General features: G+C 38.0%; 2 protein-coding genes across 2 annotated transcripts; both read right to left on the bottom strand.

Annotated features, from left to right (window-relative positions):
- Positions 1-5,444: 5,444 nt before the first annotated feature.
- Positions 5,445-6,858, bottom strand: LOC145898598 (uncharacterized). Its single transcript, XM_082987114.1, has one exon. The coding sequence runs from the start codon at positions 6,818-6,820 to the stop codon at positions 5,669-5,671; it is 1,152 nt and encodes a 383-aa protein (XP_082843240.1). The 5' UTR covers positions 6,821-6,858; the 3' UTR covers positions 5,445-5,668.
- Positions 6,859-7,802: 944 nt separating this feature from the next.
- LOC145898046 (short transient receptor potential channel 4-like) lies at positions 7,803-14,101 on the bottom strand. Its single transcript, XM_082986492.1, has 12 exons — positions 13,780-14,101; positions 13,097-13,414; positions 12,351-12,495; positions 11,968-12,169; positions 11,698-11,907; positions 11,227-11,337; positions 11,027-11,170; positions 10,370-10,558; positions 10,163-10,310; positions 9,236-9,349; positions 9,002-9,170; positions 7,803-8,865 (listed from the first exon to the last, which is right to left on the bottom strand). The coding sequence occupies exons 1-12, from the start codon at positions 14,099-14,101 to the stop codon at positions 7,803-7,805; spliced, it is 3,135 nt and encodes a 1,044-aa protein (XP_082842618.1).
- Between the last annotated feature and the right edge of the window lie 1,482 nt (positions 14,102-15,583).

The following is a 15,583-nucleotide window of genomic DNA, read 5'->3' as shown; positions in this document are numbered from 1 at the left end:
AACCACAATCAAAAACATACAATTGACACGATCTTTCAGTCGGCCACAAAGCCAACTGGAGATTCGGCTTAGTTAACAATTAACATAGCAAACATAATTCTTTTAGTGTGTCTTTCAATAATGCAACAGAATTATGCCTGATATTATGTAACAGGCCTTCCTCGAAAAATAGCAAATTTACCGCGAAAATTCATACAACAACATCTCGACACAATCCCTTCTCTTCTCCCCCAAACAATCAACAAGCTAAGCAAGCAAAAAACGAAGAGACCGCTTGGTTACGCATGACCTCACCGACCACCAATCACTAGTGGCCGCTATACTTTCTATCCGAACTGCGGAGATTTCCGAAGTTGTCACAGAGATATTATGACCGATAACCTATTTAAAGTTGATCAGATTGCGAAATTAAATAGGCCACTGAAACGCTGAAGTGGGCTACTTGAGGTATACCAACACGTATTTTTTTATGATTTGCAGATAAGTTTTTGCAGCGGTATGGGTACACTCAAATCTTAAGAATTAAACCAGATTTCTTTATTGAGCTGTAAAAATAATTTTTTCACAGTATAAATGATGTGTTTTCTTGCCCTGAATGATTTTAACGCCGTTGCCGGTTTTTATCTTCCCCGTGTTTTCCTCATCTTTGGTCCGTGTTTCTTAACTCTTCTACCGGTTGTACATTACAGGTTTCCTTTCGTGCAGGGCGTGTTTGAGGAAGTGGTTCACCTTTTCATTTGAATCCTCTTTGTGTTGCTTTATTATAGACACTGACGATGCTTTTCAAAACGAGTAGTCATGTCCTGTTTAAAGATTGAGATAGTACTGGAACAATTTTTGGACCAAAACGAAGACGCAGTGAAAATGCATGGGGGTTGTGCATACGTCTTTGAGCCGTAATGATAAGAATGAGGTGCAATCCCTTTACTATCGCGCCAAATTGCCAACATTGTACGAGAAACTAATTAATGGCGAACAAAGGTTGATGAATAGTTTTTTATCAAAAAATGATACATCGGAAAATAACTTAGTGAACATGTAAAAGTTTTATTGCAAAGCCTTCTCTCTCACAATCATAATGTTACTGCGAAATCTATAAAACTTAGTGCAGCCACAAAATGAATTGATGCAAAGTACTAAAATGTTACTTGTATTTTTTGCCCTGGTTGTCACAAACTGTATATTAGCTTATAAGCAAGATTATTGCAGTGCTGTTGAACCAAATTGTGAAATTCTGCATCATATACATCGTTTTGGTGGAGCTAGAGTAGAGCTTTTCAACCAGAGTTGCGCGTAACCCTAGGGATCCCGGAGCACTCTAATGGGTTCCACACAAGTCATTAGATCATGGCATTAGCAACATTATACTGCGTACTAAAATATCATGTTCAATTGTTTTATTTTGTGTGTGTGACAAAACAATGCGTTGTATTGAAAATCTTGTTTTTTCTTTCTGTGTGACAAAAAATGGATTCCGCAATATTTATTAAACTACGTCAAGGCTTCCATGGCGCCAAACTATCCGCCACACTGTTGCTTTTAAAAAAAGCTCATGTTATTCAAAATAGTCCTCCAGCTCCACTACAATGATGTTATTCAAAATAGTCCTCTAGCTCCACTACACTGATGTTATTCAAAATAGTCCTCTAGCTCCACTACACTGATGTTATTCAAAATAGTCCTCTAGCTCCACCACACTGATGTTATTCAAAATAGTCCTCTAGCTCCACCACACGGATGCTATTTAAAATAGTCCTCTAGCTCCACCACACTGATGTTATTTAAAATAGTCCTCTAGCTCCACCACACTGATGTTATTCAAAATAGTCCTCTAGCTCCACCACACTGATGTTATTTAAAATAGTCCTCTAGCTCCACCACACTGATGTTCTTTCAAATAGTCCTCTAGCTCCACCACACTGATGTTATTTAAAATAGTCCTCTAGCTCCACTACACTGATGTTATTCAAAATAGTCCTCTAGATCCACCACACTGATGTTATTTAAAATAGTCCTCTAGCTCCACCACACTGATGTTATTTAAAATAGTCCTCTAGCTCCACTACACTGATGTTATTTGAAATAGTCCTCTAGCTCCACCACACTGATGTTATTTAAAATAGTCCTCTAGCTCCACCACACTGATGTTATTCAAAATAGTCCTCTAGATCCACCACACTGATGTTATTTAAAATAGTCCTCTAGCTCCACCACACTGATGTTATTCAAAATAGTCCTCTAGATCCACCACACTGATGTTATTTAAAATAGTCCTCTAGCTCCACTACACTGATGTTATTCAAAATAGTCCTCTAGATCCACCACACTGATGATATTTAAAATAGTCCTCTAGCTCCACCACACTGATGTTATTTAAAATAGTCCTCTAGCTCCACTACACTGATGTTATTTAAAATAGTCCTCTAGCTCCACTACACTGATGTTATTCAAAATAGTCCTCTAGCTCCACTACACTGATGTTATTCAAAATAGTCCTCTAGATCCACCACACTGATGTTATTTAAAATAGTCCTCTAGCTCCACCACACTGATGTTATTTAAAATAGTCCTCTAGCTCCACTACACTGATGTTATTTAAAATAGTCCTCTAGCTCCACCACACTGATGTTATTCAAAATAGTCCTCTAGATCCACCACACTGATGTTATTCAAAATAGTCCTCTAGCTCCACTACAATGATGTTATTCAAAATAGTCCTCTAGCTCCACTACAATGATGTTATTCAAAATAGTCCTCTAGCTCCACTACACTGATGTTATTTAAAATAGTCCTCTAGCTCCACTACAATGATGTTATTCAAAATAGTCCTCTAGCTCCACTACAATGATGTTATTCAAAATAGTCCTCTAGCTCCACTACACTGATGTTATTCAAAATAGTCCTCTAGCTCCACCACACTGATGTTATTCAAAATAGTCCTCTAGATCCACCACACTGATGTTATTTTAAATGAATCTCTAGCTCCACCACACTGATGTTATTCAAAATAGTCCTCTAGATCCACCACACTGATGTTATTCAAAATAGTCCTCTAGCTCCACTACAATGATGTTATTCAAAATAGTCCTCTAGCTCCACTACACTGATGTTATTCAAAATAGTCCTCTAGCTCCACTACACTGATGTTATTCAAAATAGTCCTCTAGCTCCACCACACTGATGTTATTCAAAATAGTCCTCTAGCTCCACTACACTGATGTTATTCAAAATAGTCCTCTAGCTCCACCACACTGATGTTATTCAAAATAGTCCTCTAGCTCCACTACACTGATGTTATTCAAAATAGTCCTCTAGCTCCACTACACTGATGTTATTCAAAATAGTCCTCTAGCTCCACTACACTGATGTTATTCAAAATAGTCCTCTAGCTCCACCACACTGATGTTATTCAAAATAGTCCTCTAGCTCCACTACACTGATGTTATTCAAAATAGTCCTCTAGCTCCACTACACTGATGTTATTCAAAATAGTCCTCTAGCTCCACTACACTGATGTTATTCAAAATAGTCCTCTAGCTCCACCACACTGATGTTATTCAAAATAGTCCTCTAGCTCCACTACACTGATGTTATTCAAAATAGTCCTCTAGCTCCACCACACTGATGTTATTCAAAATAGTCCTCTAGCTCCACTACAATGATGTTATTCAAAATAGTCCTCTAGCTCCACTACACTGATGTTATTCAAAATAGTCCTCTAGCTCCACTACACTGATGTTATTCAAAATAGTCCTCTAGCTCCACTACACTGATGTTATTCAAAATAGTCCTCTAGCTCCACCACACTGATGTTATTCAAAATAGTCCTCTAGATCCACCACACTGATGTTATTCAAAATAGTCCTCTAGCTCCACCACACTGATGTTATTCAAAATAGTCCTCTAGCTCCACTACACTGATGTTATTCAAAATAGTCCTCTAGCTCCACTACACTGATGTTATTCAAAATAGTCCTCTAGCTCCACTACACTGATGTTATTCAAAATAGTCCTCTAGCTCCACCACACTGATGTTATTCAAAATAGTCCTCTAGCTCCACTACACTGATGTTATTCAAAATAGTCCTCTAGCTCCACCACACTGATGTTATTCAAAATAGTCCTCTAGCTCCACTACAATGATGTTATTCAAAATAGTCCTCTAGCTCCACTACACTGATGTTATTCAAAATAGTCCTCTAGCTCCACCACACTGATGTTATTCAAAATAGTCCTCTAGCTCCACCACACTGATGTTATTCAAAATAGTCCTCTAGATCCACCACACTGATGTTATTCAAAATAGTCCTCTAGATCCACCACACTGATGTTATTTTAAATGAATCTCTAGCTCCACCACACCGATGTTAAAACGTGATCGATTGTGGTGGTATTTATGTCTGTTTACATTTTACACCTATTTCCGTGTACAGTATGCAGGGTTCGAATTAGCGGAAAAAACGTTTCGCAAAATCGTTACAACTTAAATTCCAATACTTAAATTTTGCTTCGTACGCGATTTATGCTTAAACCTGCTTTTTTAAACTCGTCAACCCAATATTTGTTTCGTCATACATCGCCATCGTTTCATTGACTTGCGCAATAGAGACTTGAAAAAATACGATGATTGAAAGCAAATAGTCGTTGACATTACCAAGAAACGTTAACAACGTTGTTTGCATAAGGGCTTATTGCGTGTACGAACGAATAGATAAAGAAGAATGCGACGCCTTATAATCTGCTGCGTGTTGCATCGCAATAATCTCAAAAACAGGTCGCAACAACTCCAAAAACGGTTCGCATTTTGCGAACTGCTAATTTGAACCTTGGTATGTATTATCGTAAAAAGAACCAGCGGAATTTACACGTTTCTCACAACAGCAGAAACCAGTTGAAACCCATCCGCGTCGAGCGCGAGCGGTGTTCAGGCCTGTCATAGAGGGCGCTATATATCCACGTGATGAAGCTAAACGACTGTTTTAAAAACATTTGTAAAAAAAAATAATGGTTCACAGAACGAATATCAAGGATTAAAATCAAACATGCACATCTAGACAGTTGCAGGTAGAGGTAGGTACTTAATCTCCATCAATTTCTTCCTAAAGAATGGGCGAAAATCTGAAAAAAGACACCATAGTGTTTATGACAACTGTGTTGAGTAACAAATATAAAGGATATTAATATACTAAAATTTAACCAGTTATTCCATCGCATTAGAGAGTGCACAACAAATGCTTACATTTTCTCTCAGGTCACCGAAATATTTGTAAACTTATGTGTATACATATCCTTATACTATATATTAGCCTTCACTTGGGAACATAACTCACGTTTTACAAATCTTCAAAACAAACAGTAAAGTATTGGTAACTGCTGAGAAATTCATTTTTCAGATGTTTCGATTGTAACATTTATTTTCATGTTAAAATGTAAAATTGATGTTGTAAGTAAACCACAAAATACCAACAGCATTTAAATCAAAGCAGTGCACATCATTTCAAACATAAACACAAATAATTGCATGTTATAGGAAATTATGAGTTGGGTTGCAAACAATTTCTGCAATGAAACAGAGAAAAAACTATTATCACACAAATTTGTTTCTTTTTTTTACAAAAATTTCATTTTACAAGCTTTAGATCTTGGTGACCAACAGGTTTGATTACATTTAGAGAGGAGTTTCTTTCTGGACATTGTCTTTTGTTTCAGCCTTACTTGGATCTTCTCTTTCCTCTACTTTAGGACCTCCATCTTTCTTATTTTCATTTTGCTTGGTATTTACTTGTACAGGTTCAGAACTTGCATTTGGATCCTGTGGCTTTGTTTCTGGAAGATTGTTGTTCTGCTGGAAAGACTGCTCATTTTGAACGGAACTAGGTTTATCCACGTCCATGCTTTCAGAAGAATCCCTCTCTTCAGTGATATTGTCTTCTTGTTTTTCACCTATAGAACTGTTTGCTGCAGATGGGTAGGAAGCGGTGTTGTCAACTGATGCATCGGTTTCCATTGGCTCTGTGGTTTGACCAACACTTTCTGCACTTTTTGCTTGTTTGGAGATTTTACTTTGTTCAGATGTTTCTGCCGCACCTGTTGTATCTTTACCATCTTCAGCATGACTGCATTCATCTTGCTGCAATGGATCCTTAAGAGACATATCTTTTGTTTGTTGGGCATTAATGTCTGTGTCTGGTTTAACTTGTTTGTGCATCTTGTTTTGGACATTGGACTTTTTTTCTTCTTTCTTGCCACCCTTGATTCTTTCATCCAGTTTGCCATCTACAGATGATCCCATATAATCGCATCCGAAATGTTGCCTGTATAACTCATAATACAACTTTTCATCGATGTTCATAAACAAGCAAAAAATAACTTTATCAATATTTTTATAATTTTGTTCAACCCAGTCAATGACAGTTTTCATCGCCACTTCTGCTGCTTTTTCATTTGGATATCCATAAATCCCAGTTGATATACACGGAAAAGCAATCGATTTCAGTTTGTATTTTTTCAACAAATCCAAACTGTTTTTATAGCAGGTTTTCAGTAAATTAGGATTTTCTCCAATGGGTCCAACAGTATGGATAACATGTTTAGCTTTAAGCTTGTAACCTTTAGTAATTTTTGCCTCTCCAGTTTTGCAACCCTTCAATTTTCTACATTCTTTTAACAGATCTTTTCCTGCAGCCCTGTGAATGGCACCATCAACTCCACCACCACCAAGAAGACTTTCATTTGCTGCATTTACAATTGCATCCACAGCCAGCTGGGTAATGTCAACCTTTTGAAGGTGAATTATACTCTTTATATTAGGGTTTGACATCTCTATGCAGGAATGCAGCAATAAAGAAAGTTGCCTACAAAAATAAAACTTTAAAAATTTAGCACTTTTTAATGAAAGCAAGGTTGCAACGTTTTAGTCAAAAATATATGATCTTCGGTAATCAAGCCAATGCTCGGTCTATTAAAAAAAAATTATTGATAAAAATGAGACTACTTTCATTTATTCAAGAGTTTGTTGACCAAAACTGTCACTGCGGGGAAAACCCTATTTTATAGCAAATATGAGGGCGCCAGAGTAATTTACTTTTTATTCAAGCGATAGGTGTTTGACAATAAGCGACCAATTATTTGTAACTTCTTCCACCCACTACAATTAAATAGAACTGTCACGATAAATACAAAATTCCGAATAACCAAATACGTTTCAAGGAAAAAGTATTCGTTCGAAAGTTGGCATATGCCAACACTAATATGATTCAAATTGGGATGAATCCGAACGGAATCTAAATATTTCACGATAAATTCATAAATTAGTTTTGTGCACCAGCGTATTTATCGAGGTGCCGTGGGCTCCTTTAAGCCCAGACACAGAACGTCAGGATAAGTTGGATTACGACTTGTTTTGTAAATCTGCACGACTTGGCAAACCGCCAAACTATAACTTTATTCTCATGCAGTTCTAATGTGATGTTGTGGCATATTCCTGAAAAGATTCTCACGCCAGTTGTAACACAGATAATCCTCAATATCGGATTATCTAGTAACTCATAGGAATGCGTAGAAAGATTCTCGAAAGCGACTGAAGCAAACGGCAACTCATCAACCGACTACTGCTGATGATGAACTAAAAGAGACCAGTTCTTTTAACTATCTAATATGTAGGCTATGTTTATTGAACAAGCTGACTTTGTACAGACGTCGGGTTTACCGTTTATTTGTGCAACTATTTAGAAAGTCTCGGTGAAAACTGCATTCAACAAATAACAACGACACGTTTATCACAAAGTGCAATCGGGCGTTGGTCAAAAGTTTATGTCTGCATTGCTTGTTTTAAAGAAGACCTGGTGTTTGTAGCGCTGTACGAGCTTCTTCATCATTCTCTTTGACTTCTGCTTCTTCAAATCGTCGCTTATGACATCTTTAACTGTCGTGAGTACACTTGCGGGTCTCTTACGCACATGAACACCACTATCGTTGCGTTTAACACCCGCGTTAAGATTCGAACCAACACGTTTTAATCCTCTGTTAAACGATGGATTTTGAGCCACGGGCCTCAACCTGCGTATGGGCTCCGCAATTGGCTCTTTTTGTACCGGCTCAGGTACCGACTGGCAACGCTGAGTAACAAGTTCCCAAAAACGTCGCGTATAATGAATTATGCTGCGAGGGTTGGGGATGAGATTCATCGGCGGGGGTCGCACAACCTCGCGTCGAATGAAGCGAATCCACATACCAGTGCGGTGGAACTTCCATTCGTTGATCTCATTGTTACTTATTTCATCGTAGCTTCGAGACATCATAGCAATAAGCATGTTAATGAGGACAATGATTGCAGACACGCAATATACCATTACAAGTGATTTAGCTATGATCTCAGTGAACTCGTGCTTGCCAGCTAACGAGATTTTGTTTAAGTCTAAAGCGCCAAACAAAACCCAAAATAGGTCGTACAACGATTGTGGAATGGTCGTGAAAGAGACAGACAGGGGTTGACAAGATGGATCTACTACGGTAGTGGTGTTTGTAGCACCGGTTGTGGAATTGGTTACATTTGTTTTGCAATTAAGGAGCTTACCTTCTGGCGTACCGTAATACCAAAAAAGTTGGCTAAGACCTAGTGCAAAAGATATGATCAACAGACCAAAAATGATCAAGAACTGACTGATATTTGTCATCATGCGAGCAAGGGAGATCTGTAGAGGACCGAGAATCCGATCCACGCGGGTTAAGCTCAAAATACGAAGAAAAGTCAAGACGTAGGCCCAAGCGAGAAATCCTTCTGACAAGAGTCTTGGTTCAACAGTTGACCACTCGGAACGGGGAATTTGTTTCGTAGAGTTTCCGTAATAGGCGTAGTCAACCACTCTAAAAACATGTGAGTATATTGTATATACTTCGAAAAGAAAATACTTTAGAAAAATTGGCGCAGTTTGTTTCATAAAACTGCGACAAGTTGCGTTGCATACAAATAGCAAAGAATTTTTGGTTTCTTCGGGTTTACCTTAATACTATAGCAACGGTAAAAAGAATCAGTTGCAAGATGTCACTGAAGTTCCACAAGTCAGCGAGATACTTTCTAAAACCTCTTGTTACGCACTCCTCTACCTCTTGCCACCATTTGCCGAGAATCCATGCAAGCATCAGACATTCCGTAACATTCGGTGGAGCTCCTATGAGCAATACGCTTGAGATATTTGTTTTATGCAACACAGTTTACGGCATCTGTATTTCTTACCTAGGTATTCCCACGTCACACTCCTAAATATAACGTTCAGGAAAATGATGAGAACAAAGAGCAGATCGGACATCATGTGACATTGAAAGGAAACAGCCGGAAGAGTTAGTATACCTAAAAGGTTGTAAAGCTTGAGAAAGAAATGAGCTTTTTGTAGGGGGATTTACGTTGTTTTTACAGACATTGACGATACGTTTTAGCGAAAGATATTTGTCTTATGCGAAAGTTGACAGATGTTAACCTCAGAAACATAACTTTCCATAAATGTGGTCAATAACAAAGGGTGGAAGTCGTTGTAGCTAGTGATGCACCGAAACAGCATTTTTTTATTCGGCCGAATAAACCGAAACTAATTTTGGTATCTCTTTAAACGCAAAAAATTTAAACAAAACATGTGCTGGATTGAATCTATTCTTATCATACAGCCTTTATTGGCACTTAGAGAATAACCCCGACTGCCCTGCCAACTGCTTAAAGTTGATTTTCGTCATTTCGGTGACAATACACAAATACAACGAACACATTTGTACAGTTTGAGCAATGATTCTAATCTATACTAAACTTTGCGCATCAGCGTTGCATGCAGTAAAAAAGTTTCGGTTTCGGGCGAACTTTGCAAAAATATTCGGAATAAATTCGGCAAACCGAACTTTCGGTGCATCCCTAGTTGTAGCCTTAGGGCGAGAATGTGAAGTGATTCCCGGAATCGGTCGACAGGAATAATAGAATGTAGCTTAATTAAGAATATTTACTGGATATTTTACAAATTGTATTCGAAAATACTGTGAAAAACGCAAAGTTGATTAATAAATTCTATGGAAATCTAACATTCATTTAGGTTTGCAATTGCTTTCTATTCTGTCGTAAAATGTAAGACTTCTGTGTTTAGGCCTGTTACGTATATTTGCAATCAGTGACATTTCTTACTTCCAAGCTGAGTTTTCGGTGCAATAAGGTAGAGTATTGACAAGATGGGAAATAAAAGTCCGATCAAGCCACGAAGACAAGATCTTTTCCACGAGTTCATGTCGCGAAGAAGAGGAGCAAACCTGTACCTCAAGTACGTAAGCGAAAGCTGCAAACAGAAAACCCAAGGGTGAACAATTTTTTCAAAAGTTATTCTTTCAGTTATACCTGGGAATTGTAGTGAGTGACGAATTTGACCAACTTCTCCTGGCTGGCGATATCCAGCAATTCGAGTCGAGCTTCAATACTCTTTCGGTCGACTGAAGCATCGGCAAACGCTCTTATCGCCGAACGTCTGTTGCGGAAAGTCTGGTGGTCGTATTGAAACAACATGGCCAACTCTTCAGAAGAACGCACCTGTAGTAAAGGAGTGCAAAAACATGTATTCCTACATACATGCTGACTTCAAAAATTGAAATATTGGGATCTACCCAAAACTGCAGATGCAGGCCTAGCGATCACTGCAACTTATTTTATAACACTAAAAAAAGCAGTAGCTTTTTATACAGGGTCAGCCTGGCTTATAAATCAGGAATATATATTTCGCCCCAATGATATTAAAAACGTTTTTCAGACGTTTTTAATATCATTTAATGTGTTTACTGAAGGAACTGAAGATGCCCATGGGGCGAAATATATATTCCTGATTTATAAGCCAGGCTGATCCTGTATAAAAAGCTACTGCTTTTTTTAGTATTAGTTCCTACATACATGAAACAAAATTATGGATGGAATGTGAATATTTTCAAACTGCACATTAATATTCTTTGCCTTTCTTAAACATTATATATGTAGTTTTACCAGTATTAAAATTAGTTTATTTACCTGATCTAAAAGGGCACACATAAAGTTTTCAACCTGGCGCTCAAGCTCCTCATAAAACTCGCTGTATTCTTGTTCGAGCTGTGCATGTTTGCGAATTTCACGGATTCGATTTATGCAATATTCCATTGGGTCATCGCGGTAAACCTGATCATAATGAAAACAAATAGCAGCTTACCTATTTCTCCAACGAAACAACTTACCTCCACCCACATGACAATGTATGCCGGACTACATCTGGCTTTACACAACATTCGTCGCTCATTAGCTGATTCCCAAGCCGACTTTATGCCCTCCGACCAATCAATAGCTTTCTGATAAGAGAAACACAATAAAAACGTAGCTAAAATGTTTGTTTTGCGAAGTCCGAAGCTAAATGCTTTCTGGCAAAATAACACAACGCAGTATGACAGAGGTTCCCAAATGGTGCGTTGGTTTAATGTGGTTGGGGCGTCGCAAGCATACTTGGGAGGTTTTGGAAGAATTTTGTTTCCATAACAAACTGCATTTCAGCAGTTGCAGTGATAAAAAAAAACGAACTACCGTAATACGCAAGCAAATTCGTCCGGTCAACGTTTTTCGTCACAACATTTTGTTAGAGGTGACTGGGTCAACGATACATGAAACCCCAGGGAACCTCTGCAGTAAGACATATAACACTGTGAAACACCTACCGGTAGTTTGTGCCCTTTATTGTACAGCAATTTCAATATATCATAGTTGTTGCAGTAAGCTCCAAATATCATTGGTGTTATACCGACTGGGAAATAATAATTCTCTCCACGGATCTGAAGGTCAAGGCAACAATCCCTTTCAAGTATTGCCTCCAAGCCAGGAACGAAACTACGTTGGATTGCATGCATGATAGAATCCCTAATCAACACCTGAAAATTTTATACAAATTTGCAAAGTTCCGTCAATGTAAAAGAAGAGACACGGCTTACGTTGTGTTTTAATAAAACTTTGCACACTTCAACATTTCGGTTTTCAATCGCAATTCTAAGAGCTGAGCGCTCGTGTTCATCTTGGTAGTCAGGGTAAAATATAATGCTAGGGTTTACTTTGCATATACTGAAAAGTCCTTCCAGATCTTGAATTTCCCCTTTGTTTACCAATTCCATGTAAAAAGTGTTAACATTTTCTGGTCTGAAACACATTGGTTTGATGGTGAATGTTACACACCTTGCTGTTACACGTTAAGTATGCTATACATTGCTTCCAAACATTCAATGTTTACAATTTACATTAAATACAAACATTCAATGTTCCCAACTTATATTAAATATAGAAAAACGGAATGCATATGAAAAACCTAGAGTTAACTTACGGCTTTAAAGAAGCTAGTGCCTTCCTCACTCTCCATCCGCATTTAATGAGACTTTTGTTTAGTTGTCCCCGTTTCATGGACTTTTGCCTCTGTTCCCACATCACTGCTGGACTAGGGTGTATGACTTCGGCAATTCGCAGTGGAGCTATCACAACAAGTAGTTTTGCAAAGGTGTTAACTAACGACTCAACACTTTTACTTACTAGGAGGGCCATTATTTTTTAACTTGCTTAACTTTTGTCGCGGTTTGAAGGCCAAGTTTTGTCATTGGTTACACAGTGTTAAATGTAGTTAAATTTGTCAAAATTCGGTTGGGGAAATTTAGTAAAAGATCTTGTACGATAATTAAAATTAAGTGTAGCTTGCATACCTTGGCAGCATACCTGTGACGATCATTAGGTAATGATCCGTTAATACATAGGGATAGGAAATCGTTCGAAAAAAGTAATTTATGTATGGTGTGGCGGGGTAAAATTCAAAATATAACAGGCCAGGAGTCATATTGAATTAGCTGTAATATGTTGTACAGTAAAATAGAAAATTTTCTTTTGTAATTTCAGTTAGTTTTCCTTATTTCCAACTGTTTGCCATTTTTTTCCAAAATTACCAACGGTTCACGATAACAATACGTTTTGTTTGTAAAGTTTGGGTCAAAAAGTAATTGCCCTACTCATAAATTGTATTGAACATAAAAGAGTAAACACAGAAGTTAGGCGCATTAATAGTATGCATATAAACGCACTTACGACTCATTGACATTCTGTTAAAGGTTACGCTGTCTCCTACAACGCTTAAAGACGTTCGATCTCTTTTCTTCAGACTTGTTCGCACTTTTTCCATAACCTCTTCTCCCATAACTTCCGTTAATGCCGTCATCGAAAGATATTCTTCTTCTTCTTCTTCTTCCTCCGGCACCAACCACCCCGCATCATCGATTGGCTTAAAGTGGACTGAACGCCGCACATCTTCCATACTTCCGGAAGATGATGAACTTGATGATGATGAGGATGTATGTGATGAGCAGGCAGATGGGGTTGGTGTTCCTTTTTCGAAAACATCCAGGGCTGGGCAGAAACAGGTATTTGTTTGAAACAACGACTTTCACGTGACAAAAAATTAAAATTTTATCCAGAGTTAAAAATCCTTGTTAAAGTTAAACAAAACTAGCAAAATAAAGACAAAGACATCAAAGGGCATCCCTTTGAAATTTGTAACTGTCCTGTACAACTGTTGTTACGAACATATCAACACAACGTATTATGTGAGTCATGTTGTTTACTTCCACTCTGTGACTCCTAAAATTGCCGTAAGTTGCACTTAGGTTCAAATAGTGCTTGTAAACACGGTCAGCAACCCACCAATGTCGCGATGCTTTATTCAGGCTTACTGGGCGTTCTTGCATCTAAACTATCATTTATTCGAAACTTACCATCAGGGTTTTTGCCGTTTGGTCGTTCAAGATCAAGTAGCAACGGTTTAGATTCTCCATTATTCGAAGAAAATGCTTTGAAAGAACTTCGATGAAACAAACTGACACCAGCACTTAAAGTTAAATCCGTTTCAGTACCGTGGATGTTTACAACTTCAGGGTTAGATACAGAGTTACTGAACGAATGTGTCTCATCCATTAACGTAAAGGAACTGCTTGTTACATGAATTCCTTCCTCATTTCCATTTATCAACACAGTTTCCTTGTTCTCTTCAGTTTTTGAAACCACTTTCAGGTCAGTTAAATTTATTCCTCGATCCATGTTAGGTTTTAATCCATTAGCTCTTGCATCTGGTGCAGATCTCTAGTTGCACGGGTAAAGCTAGTAATAATGTTAACTGGGTTCGTAAGTTGAGCTCTATTTCAAGTTGCGGAAATCTGCGTTGACAAGTTGATTGGGTTATCTACGCAATAGATTTAATAAATGGCATGATTTTGTTGACAATAATATTTTGGAGGTCTCGGGCGCTTTACCCTGGACAATTTCGCAAAGTTACTCTCAAATATAACATAAATGGTATTTAGTCGATTCTCATATTTGAAGTAGAGGTTCGTACTAACATTGGTGCGAACCCGGTTGAATTCTAACATCACTGGCCGTAAACCCTATAACCTTAACTCTTCTAGATGAATATTCTACTTCAATCCCAACGTTACCGAGTATAAGTGCTCATAATATGCAATGTTTTTAATTTTACTATTTTAGTTGAGCATATTGTTAGTGATAGCTTCAAGTACATCGCATCCAAATATTCAAAGTTTACAGTTTATACTATTAACACACTTTTAATGTTTATAAGTTTTATTAAATATAGAAACACAAGTAACACCGTTTCGAGTAATATCGGTTTAGGTTACGCTGACCCTTAGGGGTTTAGTGCAAGTTTTGTTTCTTCAGAAAACAGCAGCATCCATGACAACGCACTTTCCTTGCACACTACGTGTTCAAAACGTATATGTATTGCCTGTATCGTTGAGACGACAACCCGATTCATGGCGTTACTCATCTAAAATTTTAGATAACGTGCAGGAAACTGCTGCCTTATGCTTCAATTAATAAAACTCTCGCTCCGCAAAGACACATCCTTTACCTCACCTCATTTAACACAACCTGGTTCGGTTGCCAAAACACATAAGTCACGACTTTGTGGCTGCTCGTCATTCGGTGTTTTGTTTACAGTATGATCACAAGCGGTGAGTTGTATCTTTCAGTATGATGCGCTTTTCCTAATAAATCATCTTCAGGAGAAAATAGCCGTAACTGCAAAACTCGCTTAACGCTGAAACACCGATTAATTTATTCAAGAATTGCCAAAACGAGCGACATGTCTTTGCCGATTGATGTAATGCGTCATTTCAAAAATAGCATCGTTCGTACCTTCTAATCTATGCGCCATGGGCGTTGTTATAACTTTTAACAGTTCAATGTTTGTTGCTTACAGTTTAATGTTTTGGTTGATGTGAGGCTGAAAAGTGTGGTTTCGTTTGTTTGTCGTGAAAAGCATTGCGTTGTATGCGTTCTGCGATGGAAAGGAAAAACTTACACCTGGCAAGTAGTGCGCTTGCGCACTAGCGTACCTTGACCACAATATACCCCACAAAACCGCTGACCTCTCGTAGTTCAGTCGTTAGAGCGTTGGGCCTGGTTACCCCAATAAACTCAGCGAAACGCCAAAAAACGCAACTGCATTGGTTCTCATTCTCTGAAATAGGAAAACTGCCAAAAATCATGCGCTTTAGCAAT

The sequence above is a fragment of the Ascidia mentula genome, chromosome 4 (genome assembly GCF_947561715.1).
Source record: "Ascidia mentula chromosome 4, kaAscMent1.1, whole genome shotgun sequence".
Taxonomy (NCBI): Eukaryota; Metazoa; Chordata; class Ascidiacea; order Phlebobranchia; family Ascidiidae; genus Ascidia; species Ascidia mentula.
The sequence above is the reverse complement of the archived record's forward strand: the minus strand, read 5'-3'. Positions and strand labels throughout refer to the sequence as shown.

Excerpts from the sequence above, each read along its gene's own strand:
- LOC145898598 (XM_082987114.1), bottom strand. The coding sequence starts at position 6,820 with ATGTCAAACCCTAATATAAAGAGTATAATTCACCTTCAAAAGGTTGAC.
- LOC145898046 (XM_082986492.1), bottom strand. The coding sequence starts at position 14,101 with ATGGATCGAGGAATAAATTTAACTGACCTGAAAGTGGTTTCAAAAACT. Across the intron at positions 11,908-11,967 it reads AAGTTTTATTAAAACACAAC|GTGTTGATTAGGGATTCTAT; the intron begins GTAAGCCGTGTC and ends TAAAATTTTCAG. Across the intron at positions 10,559-11,026 it reads TGTGTGCCCTTTTAGATCAG|GTGCGTTCTTCTGAAGAGTT; the intron begins GTAAATAAACTA and ends CCTTTACTACAG.